This window comes from Lissotriton vulgaris, chromosome 4_1 (assembly GCF_964263255.1).
Source record: "Lissotriton vulgaris chromosome 4_1, aLisVul1.2, whole genome shotgun sequence".
Taxonomy (NCBI): Eukaryota; Metazoa; Chordata; class Amphibia; order Caudata; family Salamandridae; genus Lissotriton; species Lissotriton vulgaris.
In genome coordinates this window covers 56,825,864-56,845,566 of record NC_141691.1, presented here as the reverse complement: position 1 = coordinate 56,845,566, position 19,703 = coordinate 56,825,864, and the positions used below count along the sequence as shown (strand labels likewise).

General features: G+C 47.7%; 1 protein-coding gene across 1 annotated transcript in view; it reads right to left on the bottom strand.

Annotated features, from left to right (window-relative positions):
• TEX11 (testis expressed 11) overlaps window positions 1-19,703 on the bottom strand; it is a 1,326,855-nt gene that overhangs the window by 1,067,602 nt on the left and 239,550 nt on the right. The window contains exon 4 of the mRNA XM_086918299.1: window positions 15,508-15,592. Coding sequence (XP_086774425.1) covers window positions 15,508-15,592 — 85 coding nt within the window. The remainder of the gene's footprint in view (window positions 1-15,507; window positions 15,593-19,703) is intronic.

Sequence of the window (19,703 nt, the reverse complement as noted above, 5' to 3'; positions counted from 1 at the left end):
TTTGTCTTTCTGAAAGTTTGTGTTCTTTCTATATAGTACAATATGGCCCTTCTAACATCCAGTGTATGTAGGGCTCTTTCCGCTACTGTTTGTGGTTTTGGAAAGAAAACCGGTAATTCCACTGACTGATTGATGTGGAATGCTGAAATAACCTTCGGTAAGAATTTTGGGTTTGTTCTAAGAACCACTTTATTTTGGTGTAGCTGCATAAATGGTTCTTGAATCGTAAAAGCCTGCAGTTCACTTACTCTTCTAAGTGACGTGATAGCTATGAGGAAGGCTACCTTCCATGTGAGGAATTGTATTTCACACCTATGCATAGGTTCAAAGGGTGGCCCCATTAGTCTGGTAAGCACTATGTTGAGATTCCAGACTGGGGAAGGTGGTCTTCTTGGTGGAATGACTCTCTTGAGTCCTTCCATGAAAGCTTTAATTGCTGGTACTTTAAACAGTGACAGGTGTTGCCTGTTTTGTAGGTACGCCGCTATGGCTGCTAGATGAACCCTGATAGAGGTATATGCTAGGTTACATTGCTGTAAGTGTAATAAATAGCAAATGATTTGTTTAGTGGATGCGTCCAGAGGGTTGATGTGCTTACTGTTACAGTGTATAGCAAACCTCTTCCATTTTGCTGCGTAGCATGCTCTGGTGGTAGGACGTCTTGCCTGCTTAATGATTTCCATGCATTCTGGTGGTAAATCTAAATACCCAAACTCTATGACCTCAGGAGCCAGATCGCTAGGTTCAGTTGTTTGGGATCTGGGTGCATTATTTCTCCATGGTTCTGTGTGAGATGCATGGGTAATAACCTTAGCTTTTGATGTGGTACTTGTGAGAGTTGTAGCAGCGTGGTGAACCACGGCTGTCTTGCCCACGTGGGTGCCACTAGTATCATTGTCATTGAGTGTTGCTGCAGTTTTCTCACCAGTAATGGAATTAGTGGTAGAGGAGGGAACGCGTAAGCAAATTTGTTGGACCAATTTATCCACAGTGCATTGCCCTGGGACCTTTGGTGTGGGTACCTGGATGCGAATTGCTTGCATTTTGCGTTCTGGTGATTTGCAAACAGATCTATCTCTGGTTGCCCCCATTTTTGGAAGAATGGCTGTAGTATTTGATCGTGCAGCTCCCACTCGTGAACTTGTTCTGACTGTCTGCTTAGGATGTCTGCTATTTGATTTTGAATTCCTGGTAGGTGTTTCGCTAACAGGTAGATCTTTTGAGGAATGGCCCATCTCCATATGTCCTGTGCTAGTTTGGACAGTTGGAGAGAGTGTGTCCCCCCCTGTTTTTGAATATAATACATTGCAGTCATGTTGTCTGTTCTGATCAGGACTGCCTTGTTTGTTACTTGCATTTGGAAAGCTTTTAGTGCTAGAAATATTGCTAAGAGTTCTAGGTAGTTGATGTGCAGTTTCTTTTGCTGCGCACTCCACTTCCCCTGTACTGTGTATTTGTCCATATGCGCTCCCCATCCGGAGAGCGATGCGTCCGCTGTTATTATTACTTGTGGAATTGGCTCTAGGAACGACCGTCCCTTGGAAATGTTTTCTGTGTTCCACCACTTCAGAGAGCGATACGTCCGGTCGTTTACCAACACCAGATCTGTAATCTGACCTTGAGCCTGATTCCACTGTGTCGCTAGACACTCTTGTAGTGGACGCATTTGTAGTCTGGCATGTGGTATTAGCAGTATGCAAGAGGACATCATGCCTAATAGTTGCATAAACACTCGTGCTGGTAGTGAGTGTTGTGGTTGAAATCTTTGTATTAACCCGACCATTGTCTGTACTCTGATTGGGTTGGGGTATGCTATTGCCTTTTCTGTGTCTACTGTAGCCCCCAGGTATTGCTGGATCTGGTTTGGTTGCAGGTGTGATTTTTTGTAGTTCACCGTAAACCCTAGGTGGTGCAGCAATTGAATTGTCTTCTGTGTGTTGCGAAGACATTCTTCCTTTGATTTGGCCTTTATTAGCCAATCGTCCAAGTATGGGAAGACATGTATTTGTTGTCTTCTTAGGTGTGCTGCCACCACCGCTAGGCATTTTGTGAAAACTCTCGGTGCTGTTGTGACACCGAACGGAAGGACTTTGAACTGGTAGTGTTGTCCTTCTAACACAAACCTTAGGTATTTTCTGTGGGCTTTGTGAATTGGGATATGAAAGTAAGCGTCTTTTAGATCCAGTGTAGAAAGAAAGTCCCCTTTCTTCAGTAAAGGGAGTACTTGTTGGAGCGTGACCATGTGGAAATGCTCCGAATTTATGTAGGCATTGAGAGGTCTGAGGTCTAATATTGGTCGTAGGGACCCGTCCTTTTTGGGGATCAGGAAGTATAGAGAGTATACCCCTGTTCCTTGTTGATCCTTTGGGACCTTCTCTATTGCATGCTTTTGTAGAAGTGCTAACACTTCTTCTCTTAACAATGTTAGATGATCCTGACTCATTGGACGCTGCTTGGGAGGGATGTTTGGTGGGGTAGCTGTGAGTTCTAGGCAATAACCATGTTGTATAATTTGTCTCACCCACTTGTCTGACGTGATGTTCTCCCAGACAGGTAGGAACTGTGATAGACGTCCCCCGACCGGTGTTGTGTGGTCTGGGGGGAGTTCTATGAAGTCACTGTTTTGGTGTTGAGGCGTTGCGGTTGTTATTATTTCCGCGTCCTCTACCCTTATTGTTGTTACCTCTGTAATTACCTCTTGAATTACCTCTGGGTGATGTTGTTGTGAAAGATGTGGATTGTTTTTTGAGCCCCCTCTATAGGTGGATCTACGAAAGGAACCTCTGTGTGTTGGCTGTTGCAATGCTCCCATTGACTTAGCCGTTTCCGTATCTTTCTTCATCTTTTCTAATGTCTCGTCTGCACTTGAACCAAACAATGTCTTTTGATCAAATGGTTTGTTCAGTAGGGCTGTTTGTACTTCTTGTTTGAATCCTGAGATTCTAAGCCATGCGTGCCTTCTTAGCATGACGCTAGTGTTAATAGACCTTGCTGCAGTGTCTGCTGCGTCTAATGCACACTTAATGGAAGTATTTGTTATTATTTTACCTTCCTGTATTAATTGTTCTGCCTTCTTCTGATGTTCTTTTGGAAGATGTGTGAGAAGTTTCTCTAACTCATCGTAATGTGCCCTGTCATAACGTGCGAGTAGTGCCTGTGTATTGGCTATACGCCAGCTATTCGCTGCCTGTGATGCTACTCTTTTGCCTGATGCATCTATTAACTTCGACTCTTTATCTGGTGGAGGAGCCTCTCCTGTAGATAATGAGTTTGCTCTTTTACGAGCGTTTGAGACCACCAGCGAATCTAGAGGTACATGCCCTCTAATAAATATTGGGTCCTTTGGAGCCGCTTCGTATTTTTTATCGATTCTTGGGTTTAACACCCTGGCTCTCACTGGGTTTTCGAATATTTCCTCTGTGTGAGTGAGAAGACCCTTCAGCATAGGAAGAGTACCTGATGATCTCTGTGCACTAGGTAGAGTCTCTAACAAGAAATCCTCTATCTGAGGTTCTGTGTGCATATCTAATTTGTGATATTTTGCTGCCCTATTAATGAGCTGCACAAAACCTGTGTTATCATCAGGTGGTGAAGGCTTTGAGGGATATAGCTCTGGGTCGTTGTCCTCATCTGACCCTACATCGTAATTCTCCCATGGATCTTCCTCATCTGGGATAGATTCGTCATCCCATTGAGGTTCTCCCTCCCCTGTATCACTGTCTACCTCTGACTGAGGTGTAGCTGGTCTTGGTGTGGAGGGTGTAGGAATATGTGGCCTATTGCGAGGAATAGGAGAAGAGGGTGTGTCTCTAGGACGAGGAGAAGCAGGAGGAGTTATGTTCGGCCCCATTGTTCTCTTTTTTGAAGGAAGAGGTTTGTCTTCTGACTGTTCCCTCTTTCTCTTCTTCGTGACCACTTTCCCTGTTTGCGGGTCAATAAACAAGATCTTTTGTTTGGGATCTGTTTGTTGCTCTTGAATCGGTACCGAAGGTCCTGGTTCCGAGAGCTGTTTTTGTTTGTGATCTTCAGATCTTGCTGTTTTCGACACCGAATGTCTGCTCGATTCCGACTTTTTGGGTATCGAGTGTCTTTTGGGCGATAAATCATATTTCTTTTTCGACATGGAATGTTTCGATACCGAGCTCTCCTTTGTATGTAGCCTCGGTGCCGAAGTCGATGTCGCCCTTTTCTCGGATCCGACGTGGTGGGATTCCGAGTGTTTCGGTTTCAGTTTCGGTTTCGTTGCCGGGCCCGAGGGCGGGGCGTCGGAAACTTTTTTCAGCGGTTTGACCGGGCCCGAGGGCGGGGTCGTTACCGCACGGGGTCGGTTTTTCGGTAAGGGGACGTCGTCACTCACGGTTTGTTGCTCGAAGAGTTCTTCAACCTCCGACTGTTCCCCTTCCGACCCCGACTGGTCCTCTTCTTCCTCGATTTGTTCGTCTCCGAACAGCTCCGGGATTGCCTCCGCCTGCATTCTGGAAGCCTCGTGTCTTCGAGCTCGACGATTTCTGATCGTTAGCTTGGAGGAGAATGCTGCGCAGGCTTCGCAGTCCCTGGATTCGTGTTCAGGCGATAGACAGAGGTTGCACACCTCGTGTAGGTCCTTGTGTGGGAACTTAGCACCACACGATGGACATTTTTTGAATGGAGTCCTTTCCATGGACTCCGGGCTTGACTGCGTCGAGAAAGGTCTTCTGTTCTTCGACGTAGATCCAAGTTTTTCTCTTCTATTTTAAATTTGTAACGCGTCGGAATGGAAAGGAACGCGTTCGATAACAATACCGTCGAATTGGAACGGGAATACGCGCCGAAAAATCACTTTTTTCTGAAGTTGATCTGGAGCGTCTCGATCTTCATCCGAACCCGATGGCGGAAAAAAACAATCTAAGGATGGAGCCGATGCCCATGCGCACTACCAACTAAGGGAGGAGTCACCAAGATACAAAAGACTCTCCAAGAGAAAAACAAAGTGCAATCATCCGAGCCCAACACCAGATGGCGATCTATTCATAATGTACCATCTGCAGCCCATATGCCTCGAACATCAGTATTTATCCAACAGTTTAGCCAACAAAGTAAGGGGTTTACGGCTATCCTAGCGCACAAATAGGGCATGCCCAGCTCTTCATGGGCAAAAAAGTTTGCTGTTCCCCTCGGAACCCTCAAGACCCGTTTTAAAAAACTATTTTCTGCAACCTCCAGGCCTCTAGAGGAGGTGTACCCCCATAGCTCACTTCCATAGCATGCAATAGCAGTGCTCTTAGCTTGATAAAGTTGGAGCAATGCGGCCACCGGACTATTACCCATTTTTCTTGCGAAGTCAAGTATTGCTGCATTGGCTCTGGTTACCTCTCCCATTTTCCTCTGTACTGCGGGTCCCCAATTTAGAAGGTGGTCAAAAAGGACACCGAGGTAGGAGAATGTTTTGGCTACAGGAATTTTTTCCCCATTAACATTAAATGAGTTTGGCTTTTTTTTCCCTAGGCCTACCTTCATGACATAAGATTTTGAGTTGTTGATACTCAAGTCCCGGGACTTCATAAAAACATGGAAAGAATTTAGCAGGGCTTGTAGGCCTGTTGCAGTCCTAGATATCAGGACTGCGTCGTCCGCATGGAGCAGAACCGGCAGGCCTTTCCGGCCGACATAGGGGTAATCCACTCCTGTACTTAAGAGATGCTCTTCTAGATCATTGATGCATAGGTTGAAGAGGAATGGGGCTAGAATACACCCTTGGCGGACGCCCGGACGTATTCCAAAATCCCTTGTTACTTTTAAGTCTTGTGTATATCTGACATTTGCTCTTGTGTCAGAGTGCATGTCGGCTAGTAAGTTAATCAGGTTCTGCTCTACACCCATTTTTGCCATGGCATCCCATAGCCTACCTCGGTCTACACAGTCGAAAGCCGACGATAGGTCCATGAATGCCATATGAATTGTACCTTGTCGGGCCATGGTGTATTTTCCTATGATCATGTACAGGTTCAAGCACTGGGTAACCGTTGAGTGTCCAGGCCTGAAGCCGTATTGAATTGGAGAGATTACATTATTTTCATCTGCCCATGCTACTAACCTGTTTAAAATTGCACCCCCCACTACTTTTACTACAGAGTTAATTAAAGATATTGGTCTGTAGCAGAGTGGGCTACTGCGGTCTCCTTTTTTAAATACGGGTACTATGGTGGAAATCCCCCACGACTTTGGGCAACCAGAAGCAGCTGCTGCATTAACTACAGCGGTAAGAACAGGGGCCCATAGTGATGGACAAGATTTAAAAAGATCTGGGGGAAGGCCGTCAGGCCCTGGGGCCTTATTACAGGTTAGGCCTTGAATTCCTTTTTCAACCTCATTAATTGAAAAGTGCAAAAGATTCTCCATAGGAGTGATAGAGTTATACTCAGCTTGTGGCTCGTTGCTTTTAAAAATAGTACTGAAATGGGTGACCCACTCTTCCTCTGGGATATTTGTGCCAGAAACAGTGTTACTTGGATGATCAAACAGAGGTTTATTGATGATTTCCCAGAACTTGGCACTGTTACCCAAAATTTTAGGATCTAAAAGGGACTCCCAAGTGCTTGCCTTTACCTCTTTTTTCCGTGTCGCAAGGGATTTATTATAGTTGGCACGCATAGCCTTGATACGTGCCGAGTCTCTGGGTCTAGCTTTTAGGGCCGTCTTAAGGTCTCGGCTGGCTTTAGAGCAGGAGTGGTCAAACCATTTTGGGTTATTGCCAGCATGCCCATTTGCTGGCACCATCAACAAGGACCCTACTGTTGCTACGACCGCCTCATATGCAGACAAAGTTTGTCCAGGAGATGATGTAGATGACACATAGATTGAAAGTTCGGAGCTACATAGATTATTGATTGAGGTATAAAATTATCACAATTCACCATTGTCCATTTCAGGCGGCGCTTTCCATTTGTGCACTTTATGGTTCCCCGGCCTTCACAGCGCTTTCGCAGGTCAAAGATGCCTCCACCCAGTTTGATGGTGATGGGGTTATGATCACTATGGACGTTCATTTGGATGCGAAAATCTGAGGCAAAGTTGGCAAGGTCCGTAGATAATAGGATATGGTCTATATATGATCCGTTTGAATTACCTTTATATGTGGGAACATGGAAAAGTGTGTGCTCCGCCGTCTCAGACATAGTTGCAACTAAGTTGTTTTCATTCATCAAGTTGTTAAGTTGAGTTCCACGCCGAGAATGGTCAAAGTGAAAGCCTTTCATGCTATTACACCCTAGATATCCCATGGGCGTCACTCCTAGATTCCCACAGGGATGGGTATTAAAATCACCAGCAATCAGCAATTTGCTTGACAAGTTCCCCACATTATCTCTCAGAAAGTCACACAGCTGCAGTAAATTACATTCTCCATATTGGTTTACTACATTATAAAAATTGATCAGGGTCAAGGTATGTTTACCCCTCTTTAGCTCTAGGACTTGGATATTCCTATTGCCTGAGTGACGGGTGTTTTTATGACAGATAAGAGCCAAATTTATGTAAATTGCCAGACCCCCCTTTGCTCTTCCACTGCTCGAAGGTTCGGCTGGGGTGAGGAAGCTTTGGTATCCCTCGATGTGAACATATTTTTTTTCTGCCAGCCATGTTTCTTGGAGGCATATCACTGCGTATTGTTTGACAAAAGACAGCCAAGTAGGATCGCAAGCTTTATCGGCCAAGCCTGCCGTGTTCCAGGAGACCAGGCTTGTGCTGCATGATGGTGTTGTGTCTGCATCTGTCGCTATATCTATATTTACATTGTTAGAGATATTTAGGTCAATAAACTCTGTTCGTGTAACTACCTGTTCTTCCATAGTGTTGTGGTTATGTTCTATATTGGTTAGGTCGCGGCTAAAGGCCTCTAAACAGTCTGTGGACGAACTTGACCGATTTTGTAGAAGCGTACTCTCTGGTGAGGTTCTTGTTTCTGGGCCCATCTGGTCAATTAATATTAATTTCTCAGTAATGGTAAGTTCATTCAGGCCCTTTGTATCAGCGTCTTTGTCAGGTGTTATATCATAGTTTACGTTATGTACAGGGGGGATTTGCGTTACAGGTAGTCAGTCGACCCCCTCCAGGCCACACTGTTCATAGAAGGCATTAAACCTGTTTGAAATAGGAACATTGTACTGATTATTCAGGTAGGTTGAATAGGGATATTTGTGTTGGGGTACTTGGTATGATCCTTCCCTCTTCTCTGGGTACCTTGCAAGGTGATTTATGGTTCTATAATCCCTGGGTATGGCCCGACCTGTATATAATAGGTCGTCTGGGGTGTAGTGGCCATAATTACCTATAGTATCACAGTTTTGGTGTTGGTTAGTGAGGGTATAAGGTCTCCCCTGTTCCGGTAGAAGATGTATATGCATGTTATTTGACCCGGGACCGTTTGAGGGATAGAAGTAGCTGAGGTCCATAGTACGAATCAGACTATTAGTAGGGCCATCCCTCCATCTGCTAATATGACTTGCCACGCAAATGTCTCTAAAGGTTACAATAATGCACTCGCCCTCAGTAGACCTAAATCTATGACCCACCCAATCTACCCTCCTGACATGGGATATTTGTCCATTGAAATGTGAAGGAAGCGGCCTGTGTGTATTTAGCCAATGGCTCACTTTATTTTTTAGTTCCCCGTATGTTTCTGTTTTCCCCTCACCCAGTTTCGGGACACCTATCATTACTATTGTGTAGGGGTGAGACTCAGGGGGAAGGTTGATGTGGATTGGCTTTTTAGCTGGTATCCAGTTTGGTTTTCAAGGTGGTCATTTGTGGGCATATTTTGGGATACTGTGGGCCTTAGAGGTCTGGGCTGGTCGTTTTGTTTGTCAGTACATAGACCCTCTGCCGCCCATTCGCTCTCATCATTTTCGGTTGGAGGGGACTCAGAAGCTATATTGGGGTGTAGAACTACTACTGGTGCAGTGTTTTCGCGAGCGCTGCAGTTTTTGTTTGAGACATTTGGGGCTAATGCTGCAGATAGAGGGGGTAGTGTCTGTTTGATGTTGCCGTTGTGAGGTGGGTTCTTCGATCGTACGTCCTTATTATTAGTCGGTTTTGATGGACATTTAACCAACGTGGGGTTCTCTTTTGATGGCGGTGATCTAAGTATTTTTAACATTGTTGCAGTGTTTTTGTTTTGTGTAACTTCAAATTTCTCAATGATTTCCTCCAGCTTAATAATTCTTTCTCGTATAGGCAACAGGAGGGACCTTATTAGGTGTTCCAGTTGGGTCAAAAGTGTATTATCACTTAGAGTTAATAAATCAGTCTGGCATGTCTGGTCTATGCTAACTATTATGTTTTCTGCCTGTGGCTCTTTTGGCTGTTGGAATGCCATCAGACTAGATGGTAGTGGGGTTTGGTGGTTAGGTATATTACTTATCAGTTTGGTCGATCTGAAATTGGACCAAACGTCCTTCGCTAAGAGCTTGTGTTTGCAAAGGGGTCGGGAGATTAGCCTCACGTTTGATTTTAATTTTTTCCTATTCCGCCTTTTGGGCTTAGTTGTCGGGCTGCCTTTATCGCGGGCGGAAGTATTTATAGGTGGTGGTCTCCCCGAGTATTCCTCACGTGGTAAAACTAAAGATATAGCTCTAGAAGGAGGATGAGGGCCCGAATTGTCCTGTGGGCTACAAGTCGGCAGCGGACTGCTTTCCCTGCTGTTACAAATTATTGATGTACTTGTATCTGGTAATGAGGTTTCTCTGACTTGAGTGTTAGGCAACCCTGTAAAGGATTGCATTAAAAGTGATTCCTGGGAATTTATAGTGATGTCAGAGGTATTAATGGTGGTGGTGTTATGTAGTGAAAGATTAGGAAAACACAGATTAGGAGTTAGCGAAAGACGTCTCTCTGTATTTTGAATAGCGTCTGCCACAACGCCTATAGTTTTCTGCAGCATTATGTCAATAGCAGTGAGAGTAGGAAGAGGTGTAGTAGGGGCCACTTTATTCCTAGTGGAGGATCTTGTGGCGATAGGTGTTTTTTTGACTTTCATCATGTTATTGGTAATTGCCGTTAATTATTAAATTTGTCTGCTTTGATACAGTTGCCTCTACTTAAATTCATAAAAATTAATCAAAATTAAAATACCACTGTGCATTCAACCAAGAAGAGAGGTATTTGTTTTTAGTGTACAGTCACCATGTGCCGTAGTTCACGTAGCTGGCTGAAAGGGGGTTGGCCCGTCCCGTCCTCCTTGGGCCTCTGAGGGCCACAGAGGGCCCGCCCTTTGCCCGGGCTTAGCCCCGGGTACTCCCGCGCGCTCCCGCGATGCGGGGGTGACGCGAGCTTTATGCGCCACCTGGCGCGATCTTCGTTGCGTCTCCCGCCGCTGTGCAGGGCGGGAAACGTAGTCCAGAGCCCCCCTTCGTTCGGCGGCCGCTATCGATGTCGGTTGCGGCGGCGGGAGGGGGACAGAGGCAGGCACCAGGCTCCGCGGGAAAAGTGTCAGGCTGTTGTGAGTTGGCAGGTCCTGGGATTATCAGCAAAGGATTACGGCGTCACCCGCTCCACCGGGGTGACGCGAGCTTTATGCGCCGCCTAGCGCGATCTTCGTTGCGTCTCCCGCCGCTGTGCAGGGCGGGAAACGTAGTCCAGAGCCCCCCTCTGCTCGGCGGCCGCTATCGATGTCGGTTGGGGCGGCAGGAGGGGGACAGAGGCAGGCACCAGGCTTTGCGGGAAAAGTGTCAGGCTGTTGTGAGTTGGCAGGTCCTGGGATTATCAGCAAAGGATTACAGCGTCACCCGCTCCACCGGGGTGACGCGAGCTTTATGCGCCGCCTGGAGCGATCTTCGTTGCGTCTCCCGCCGCTGTGCAGGGTGGGAAACGTAGTCCAGAGCCCCCCTCCGCTCGGCGGCCGCTATCGATGTCGGTTGCGGCGGCGGGAGGGGGACAGAGGCAGGCACCAGGCTCTGCGGGAAAAGTGTCAGGCTGTTGTAAATTGGCAGGTCCTGGGATTATCAGCAAAGGATTACGGATGGATTTTACTCCATCTCTACCTATCTCTAAATCTTCATGAGCCTCCTGCTCATTGTTTCAACTATCTTCACGTGACCAACACTATGTCTTTCACCTCTCTCCCAATACAGCTCTCTACTCCATATTCTCTATCTCTGTCATCTCTCCCATTCCCAGGATTTACCTCCCTTTACCCTCTCTCTTCATCTTTCCTTTCTCTGTACCTCAGCTCTTTCTCCCCACCTCCTTCTCTATTTCAACTTACCCTCTCAACCTCATCTCTATTTCTTTTGCTCTCACTGTACCGTACAATTCTTAGTTGCCTGTTCCACCTAATTTACGCTCTCACCTCTTTCCCTGCTACACCTGTCTCTCTCCTTCATCTCTTTTCTCTCTACACCTCCTCTATTTCTGCCTTTTAGAACCCCTCTCTGATTTTCTCTATCCCTCACTTCTCTCTAGACCTGGCCGCTCTTTCTATCTTACCATTCTCTGTACTTTGAATCTTTATACTTGTACTCCTGTTTTCATTTTGTAGCCGTCTGTTTTTCCCCTGTGCCCCTGCGGCCCCTCTCACCTTGCTGCTTCCCGCCTTCCTGCATCCCAGCTGCCCTTTCCTTCCCCTATTAAAATGTCGACCACTGCGCACCAAAGGGATGCCCGTCCGTGCCCGTCCGCCACCCGACCACGACCAGCGCCAGGGACCCTGGATCTGCGGCCATCCACAGCTACAACTCAGCCGACCTCCTCGCAATCAACAACGGAAGAAACAACAACTTCCAGCAGTCAACGACAAATGCGACACACAGCCAGTTCTTCTGTCACCACTGCTGCAAATCCTTCACCACATCCCCCGCCGCCAACACCACCGACACCCTAAAGTACATCCTCCTCAAAGTCTGCTCCATGCACAGGCACGCCGTAGAGATCTGGAACCTCCTGGACTCCATCTCACCTGACGTCGCCTTTTTTACAGAAACCTGGACCAACGCCTCCTCCTCCCTAGACATCGCCCTCGTCATCCCTGAAGGATACAAGATCCAGAGGAAGGACAGCACCAACCACCCGGGAGGAGGACTCGCCATCGCACACAAAAAGTCCCTCCACCTCAAGCGACACCTTCCCCCCTGCCTAACACCTGCACTTCCAGGTCCTGACCAGCCCCAACTCCACACTCTGCAGCACCCTCGCCTACAGATCTCCCGGCCAGAGCCCTCTCCGCCGACACCATCACCGACTTCAACGCCCCCATGCCATTGCCTCTATGGACTACACACTCATCAGAGACCTCAACTTCCACCTCGACAACCCCAGCGACCCCAACTCCACCACCCTCCTGGGCAACCACGCTGACATCGGACTGAAAAAACTCATCACCACACCGACCCACAAGGCAGGATACACCCTCGACCCCATCTTCGCGGGAGGAAACAACATTCACTTCGGCCACACCACACAGCCCCCAGGACTGACCACCACTGTGTACACTTCCTCATCGACAAACCTAAACCGCTCAATCCTGCTCTACACCCGCCACGAAGGACCTGGAACAGAATCACTGAGGAGCAGCTAAACTCCTTCCTCAACCGCAAAACCCCACCACTGCAACCGACGCCAACCTCGCAGCCAGCGAATTTCTAACGTGGCTCTCCAACTGCGCAAACTCGACTGCTACGCAAGACATCTGAAAACCACGACACCTACAAAAACACCATGACGGAGTACCACCAACACATCAGAACCACCAAAAGAGCCTTCATCCACAACAAAATTCTCGCCAACTCCAGCAACTCCATGGAAGTCTTCATCGTCCTCCAGGAATCCACCAAGTCCCCAAGCTAAGCCACGGACACCACCCCTTCCCAGGACCTCTGCGACAAGCTCGGATCCTACATCCACCCAAAGATCAAAAACCTCTACGACACAAAACGACCAAACTCCTGACTCAGCAACCACCCCACACTTTGACAGCAACAGACAGCCCACCACATCTCCTCCTGGACTCCGGCCCCAACCAAAGAGACCGTCTCGAAAATGAAAGGCATCCACTCAGGGGCCTCAACAGACCCCTGCCCACCACACATCTACCTCAGGGTCTCCGCCGCCATCGCGCCAGAATTAAGACGCACCATCAACACCATCTTCAAGACTGGCACCGGCCCCATTGACTGGAAGCATGCAGAGGTCAGACCCCTGCTCAAGAAGCCCTCAGCATGCCCTATGGATCTCAAGAACTACCGGCCCGTCTCGCTCCTCCCCTTCACGGAAAAAGTCTCTGAGAAGACTGTCAACGCACAACTAACCAGGTTCCTCGAAGACAACGCCATTCTCAACCCCTCTCAATCCAGGTTCCGCAGCAACCACAGCACCGAGACCGCCCTACTCGCCTCCACAGACGACATCTGCACCATCCTCAACCAAGGTCACACCACAACCCTGATCCTACTCGACCTGTCGGCAGCATTCAACATCGACTCCCACCACACACTCGCCACCAGACTACACACCACCGGCATACAAGGAACCGCCCTGAACTGGATCTACTCGTTCATCACCGGCAGGAGCCAGAGGATCAGACTGCCACCCTTCATCTCCGAACACACGGAAATTCAACATCTACATGGCCCCCCTCGCCGCCATCATCAGGCAGCACAACCTCAGCATAGTGTCCTATGCAGACAACACCCAACTCATCCTCTCCCTCAACAAGGACCCCACCACCACCAGACACAGTTTCCAGGAAGGAATACAGAACGTCGCTTCCTGGATGAGAAACAGCTGCCTGAAGCTCAACTTGGAGAAGACAGAAGTTCTTGTCCTCAGAACCACCCGGTCAGCATGGAATAACACCTGGTGGCCCACTGCCCTCGGCCCCCCTCCCATCCCCACGGACCACGGCAGAAACCTCGGCATCGTACTCGACTCCTCCCTCTCCATGAACCAACAGGTCAACGTCGTCACCACCAGCTGCTTCAACACCCTCCTCATCCCCCGCAAGATTTTCAAATGGATCCCCCTGAGTCAAGGAAGACAGTCACCCACGCCCTCATAACCAGCAGACTTGTCTACAGAAACGCTCTCTACACTGGCATCAACAAGCCCCTACTTAGCAAGTTCCAGACGATACAGAACACCGCCACCAGACTCGTCCTTGGCCTCCCCCGACAAGAACACATCTGCCAACACCTACGGAATCTCCTTTAAAATACTCACCCATGCCTACAAATCCCTCCACAACACAGGACCCTAATACCTCAATGAGAGTATTGCCTTCCACGCACCCAAGAGAAACCTCCGATCCGCCAACCTCGCCGAAACCCTGCGCATATGCAGAGCCAGAACAGGGGGAGGAGCTTTCTCCTACATCGTGGCCAAGACCTGGAACTAGCTCCTGATCAACATCAGACGCACCTCCTCCCTGAATGCTTTCAGGAAGGCCCTCAATACCTGGCTCTTCGACTGAACGGAACTGCGGACCTCTCCATCCCTAGCGCCTTGAGACCCTCGCGGGTGAGTAGCACGCTTACAATTCCCTGATTGATTGATTGACATCCCTCTACCTCGCTCTCCATTTTGTACCTCTCTCTACCCAACTCCAAAACCTCACATATATAGCCATCTCTTTTTGTCCTATTCCTCTTTCCACCTCTGTATATTTTTTGACTAACTCACCTTTCGCTCTTTGCCTTAATTGTCTCCTTACTTCATCGATCTTGCTACCTCATCTATATTTCTACTACCTTTCTCCATCTACTTCACCTCTCTCACTCGGCTATACCATTCTCTTTACCTCTTAATCCGTCTTCTGTTTTCCACCTCTTACTATTTCTCTAACTCAATAGAGTAGAAGGTCACTGTCTAGCTAAAGAAGTGTACATATAGAAAGAGAAGAAGAAGGACAAGGAAGGAGAAAAAAATATATATCACATTTAATCCTACAAAAGGTGAAAATACTTTAGTAGTGCTTTGATTTTCACTGTGTAGGGAGAACGTTTTTTTTATAAGGGGATATATTTGGAATTACGAATATATGGAAATTTCAACGAAACATATGTTGTAATGTACTGGCCCACAAAACAGCCACACAGCCAACCTTACCCTGTCTTTCCTATGATGGGAAGAGCAGACTTAAAATACACTGTTTTTTTCTAAAATGCTACAGCAAGAACATTTTTTTTAAAGCAAACCCAAATGGATTTGCCCATACCCGTTCAAGCTTTCTTTTGATACTATTTGGCTTGCAGATGCCGGGCAGCTTTAGCTTTAGGCTGTTTTTTTTGTGCCGCACTTTCTGAAAGTTAAACTTATAATTCAATATTGTTTGGCATTACAAAGGCTGCAATTAGCTAAACATTCTAAGTAAATTAAGGTTGTTCCCTAACAGGCCCACGCAATCTTTCTTGCCTGTTGCTCCAAAAACCTTTAAGATGGCACTGCTTTTCTAAGAAGAAAAATGTATATACCAATGCCCCCTGCAGTGTCAGTCTTCCGCTAACATTTTCTACAACATTTAAGGGAAGTAGAATAACTTACACTTTGCTCGTTCTTCATTTGTGATAACTGGACCGATTCTTTTTGTCATTCCCCAGTTCCACAATTTAATTGCGCATTCTTCCACCTGCAAGTAGAAAAACATTTGATTATGATGTGTTCCTTATCACACATCAACTAATTAGTCAGATTCTATTAAATTGCTTTATGGCAATTATATATTATGTTACTGAGGGTAAAGTTTAATATGAAAACACGTTTATGGTAAAAGTCTGACTGCTTCTACAAGAGTTTCATGAATAGGGGAACGTTACATTCCTGCTCATATCATACACTGGTTTCTTAAAAAAAAAAAAACTGTTTGATTTACTTGAAACATTAGGAGGCTAGAACACAGGATTATTCTAACTTACATAGATACACATTAACACCATCAATCGTATCTCCTTCTAAACTGAAATTTTGATAATATTTGTTGTAACTGGCACTATCTGGTTGGCTGAGGCAAAGCGCTAGCCAGGCAGAACCTAACACTCCTGTCAGGTGTGGGTGATTACATTCACTGTGTAACCTGCGCTCACCCTTGGGTAGCTTGGCACTGACCAGTCAGGCTTATCACAGAGGCAATGTGTAAAGCACTAGCACAGCACTCACAATAAATATACTCAATGTCATAAAAGAGACTTAACATGTAATGTATGTAAATAACATTTGTATTCAACACACACAATAACCAACACAACATGAACATCATGTACTTCTGGGCATAAATCATACTTGGAAATATTACTAGTAGTACTAGGCCCAACCATGTTGAAATGGCATCAGTAGTATGCGCACTTGGAAAAGATCCTACTCTACCCACCCCCACAGCACCCTTATGCAGTGCAAAAGGTTGTCAAACCTACTCTCACCCTGGCAATTACTATAATTCAATACTACACAGTTATAGTGTGCCCCCAGGTCACAACAATATCAGAAATATGTACATACAAGGAATTATAATACTTTTTAGCAGCACTGTGGACCTAGGTCGCAGATGTAAAACCATTGTCATGCGTAGTGTTATTTTGGCAAGAAATCAACATGTAACGCAGCACCGCCGGCCAGTGTCAACAATCATAGGCGGTCAGCAGACTGTCATTCCCCACACACACTGCGGTGCAATGGATATCAGACACACACATCCGCACACAACAGTAATGCGGTGCAACTGATATCTGGCCGGTCAAGTGGTAAAACACTGAGACCCTGTGGCCCAAGCTTCCCTCCGTCCTCTAATTCACCTCAACTACCCTACACCCAGAGATTGGAGATAACCCTCCATCCCCCGGAGAATAGGCCGTACATGGCTGAAGTCACACTTAGTCAGGTTCCCGGAGAAGAAAGTCGGGATAGATAGCACTAATAATTAGGAGGCAGTTGTCAAATGGGGCATTTGGCTACCACTCGAGAAGTTCACCCACAGGATACAAAGGAGCAGGATGAGGGCAATAATCGGTCACTCAAAAGGGTTACACCAGGGGCCTTCCGGTACCAGCCCAGCTCTGCGACGCATCGAGGGTGGAGAAGGGGGGGTGGGGGGGGTCCACAGCCTTTTGACCCACTTCTGATTGTTCTCAGACGCGTCCCTACTACCCCGTCAATCACTCTCAATACCCAGGCCCAATCCGGGCAAAAGTACCTGGACACACAATGTCGTTGGGGCCCAGGTGAGGAGATGGCAATTGGTCCACCGTACTGAGGACCAAAAAGGAACAAGCAATTGTAGGAAAGTAGAATCTGCTTCATGGTTACCCCCAGCTTTTGCCTGATGTCAGTGTGTCTTTGACCTATTCTGACTGGTATACTGATAATCAGGACCCCAGTCAATGTACTTCTCCCCTAAATTGACCATGGTAAGTACATGTGTACATCCACAACTGGCTACTGGTGCAACCTTGTAAGTCCCTAGTATATGGTACTAAGGTACCTAAGGCACAGGTCCACCAGGGGTCTCCTATGGGCTGCAGCATGTATTGTGCCAGCCATGGGAGTCCACTTAAACTGTGACTACGGGACTGCCATTACAGCCTGTGTGAGTTGGTGCTTGCACTTCTCCTTAAAGAAATAAGTTTCCTTATATATGCGGTCACTGCACTTAAAACCTATACGTCACCCCTATGGCAAGCTCTTCAGTCCTGAGGGCAGGGTGCTTGGTTATGAATGCAAGGGTGCCCCTGCTTGAGCAGGACACACCTACAAACCCCAGAGTCGATTCTCCAGGCTTTGTGAGTTCCGGCAGCCATTTTAATACATATAGTGGACATCAGTCATTACGAAATGTCTAACTATATAGTGGTTGCACAGCACCCAGTCATGTTTGGTATCAAACATGTTGGAATTATACCCAACACTAATTCAGTGTTGGAGGTTTGACCGCCTGTACTGGGGGGGGGAGCTCCATTGGGTACCCCCTGTACTCCCAGTAACAGCCTTTCAGGGTCTGCCAGCAAGCTAGTGCTGCTGCCGCCCACATACACAAATCTGCCTTCCTGCTGGTGAGCCAAGCTCGAGCAGGGGAAGGTAGAACATAGGTTTCCTGTAGCAGGGAGGTGTGACCACCTCCCAGACAGGACTTTGTGTATTGGGCTGGGTCGGGAGCACTTGCCAGCGCCACAAGACTGCTTTGAAGTGCACATTTGGCGCCCTCCTTACATACTCCGGTTTGAGCCAGTTCAGGGAGCCCATGGATCAGGCTCTGGCGCAAAAGTAGACAAAGGACATGAGAATCCCCCCTTCAGTCCATCCCTCCTCTGGGATGGACCCCTGAGGTGGCCCAACCCTTTCCATAGGGTACTTAAGGGCTTACCTGTGGGTGGGTCCTTAGATTTGTCTTGGGACAAGATTCAAACCTGAAACTACATCACTCTTTGACCGCCTGGACACTTGGGCTTTGTTGGACTTCACCTGGAACCGGGATTGCACCAAGGAAGACTTATGCAGCTCCTGGTCTCGCTGTTCTGCAAGTCTTTTTCATCGTCTATGTCTGTGCTTCTGCCAGGTTCTTCAACAGACCTGTGGGCATCAAGGACAACCAAAGAAATCTCCCTTGGAGTGAAGTAGTCACTCCCCTGCATCTGCAGGCACCTCATCGAAGCTAACTGGCCTGCTGTTTCTGTTGTCCTAAGGACTTCCCTAGGCTCAGCAACACAGGTGGTGGTCCTGCAACTTCCTCAAGGCCTGACCTGTCCTCTCTGGAATTTTGAGGCCATTATTGTTCTCCGCTGGGGCCGAACCCCTGTGCACCGCGTTGACCTGCCGTTGCCAAGGCTTGTTGGCTCCGCACTAGAGATCTTCGGGCTACAAGAAGCTCCAGCCTCTAGCATCTCTTCACTCCAAGATCAGTATCCTCACTGCATCCTCTACACCGTGAGCCTTCATCTTTGGTGAACTGCTCAAGTTCCTCCTGCGACTCCTGTGCCATTGGCCTGTGTTTCCTCCTGAGCGTTTTGTACTGCTTCAGTGGGCTCCCCTGCTTGCTCTGGGCCTGCTCTGGCTATCCTGCTGTTGGTGAGTCCCTTGGACCTTGCAGGTCCCAATGTTGCTCCTTCTTCGTTTTCATGCCAGTTACAGCTACCAAGGTTTGTTGTTGTTCCCGCCGGACACCGACCACGTAGTCACCGATTCTTCTGAACCTCCAGATATTGGTGGGCATTGTCTTTGTGCCTCCCGGTCACTCCTGAGTGGCATAGACTCTGTCCCCTCTGATTGCTGGTTCTTCACATCCAGAATCCACCCTTGGATTCCACAGAATTCTTCACCATCTTCTCCAGAGGCCTTTACCTCTAAGTCTTCCATTGTTGTCAACCAAATTTCGTCTCTTCACCCCAATGCACCTGGCTTCCATGATGTAGGTAACCTGGTTACTGGGCATCCACGGGTGGGGTGGCTCTCCAACCTTCCGTCCTCCAAGGGAATCCTTCAGGGTTCCCTGAGAAGGGTTCTTCTGCAAAACTGCAACAGCGACTTCCCCACTGACTTCTATTGAACACGCAGATGTGTTTACACTCAGCCCACAGCCTCCATGGGGGTCCTGGATACTTAGCTTGGGTGGTTCCTTGTGTCTACGGCTCCTCAGGGTCTTCTGGTCCAAGTCCCGTCCTCCGTTGCAGTTTGCATTCCAGTTTCTAAGTACATGGTTTGATCTCCCGCTGAGGTCACTGTATTTTGTGCTACTTACCTGATCGCTTTTTAAG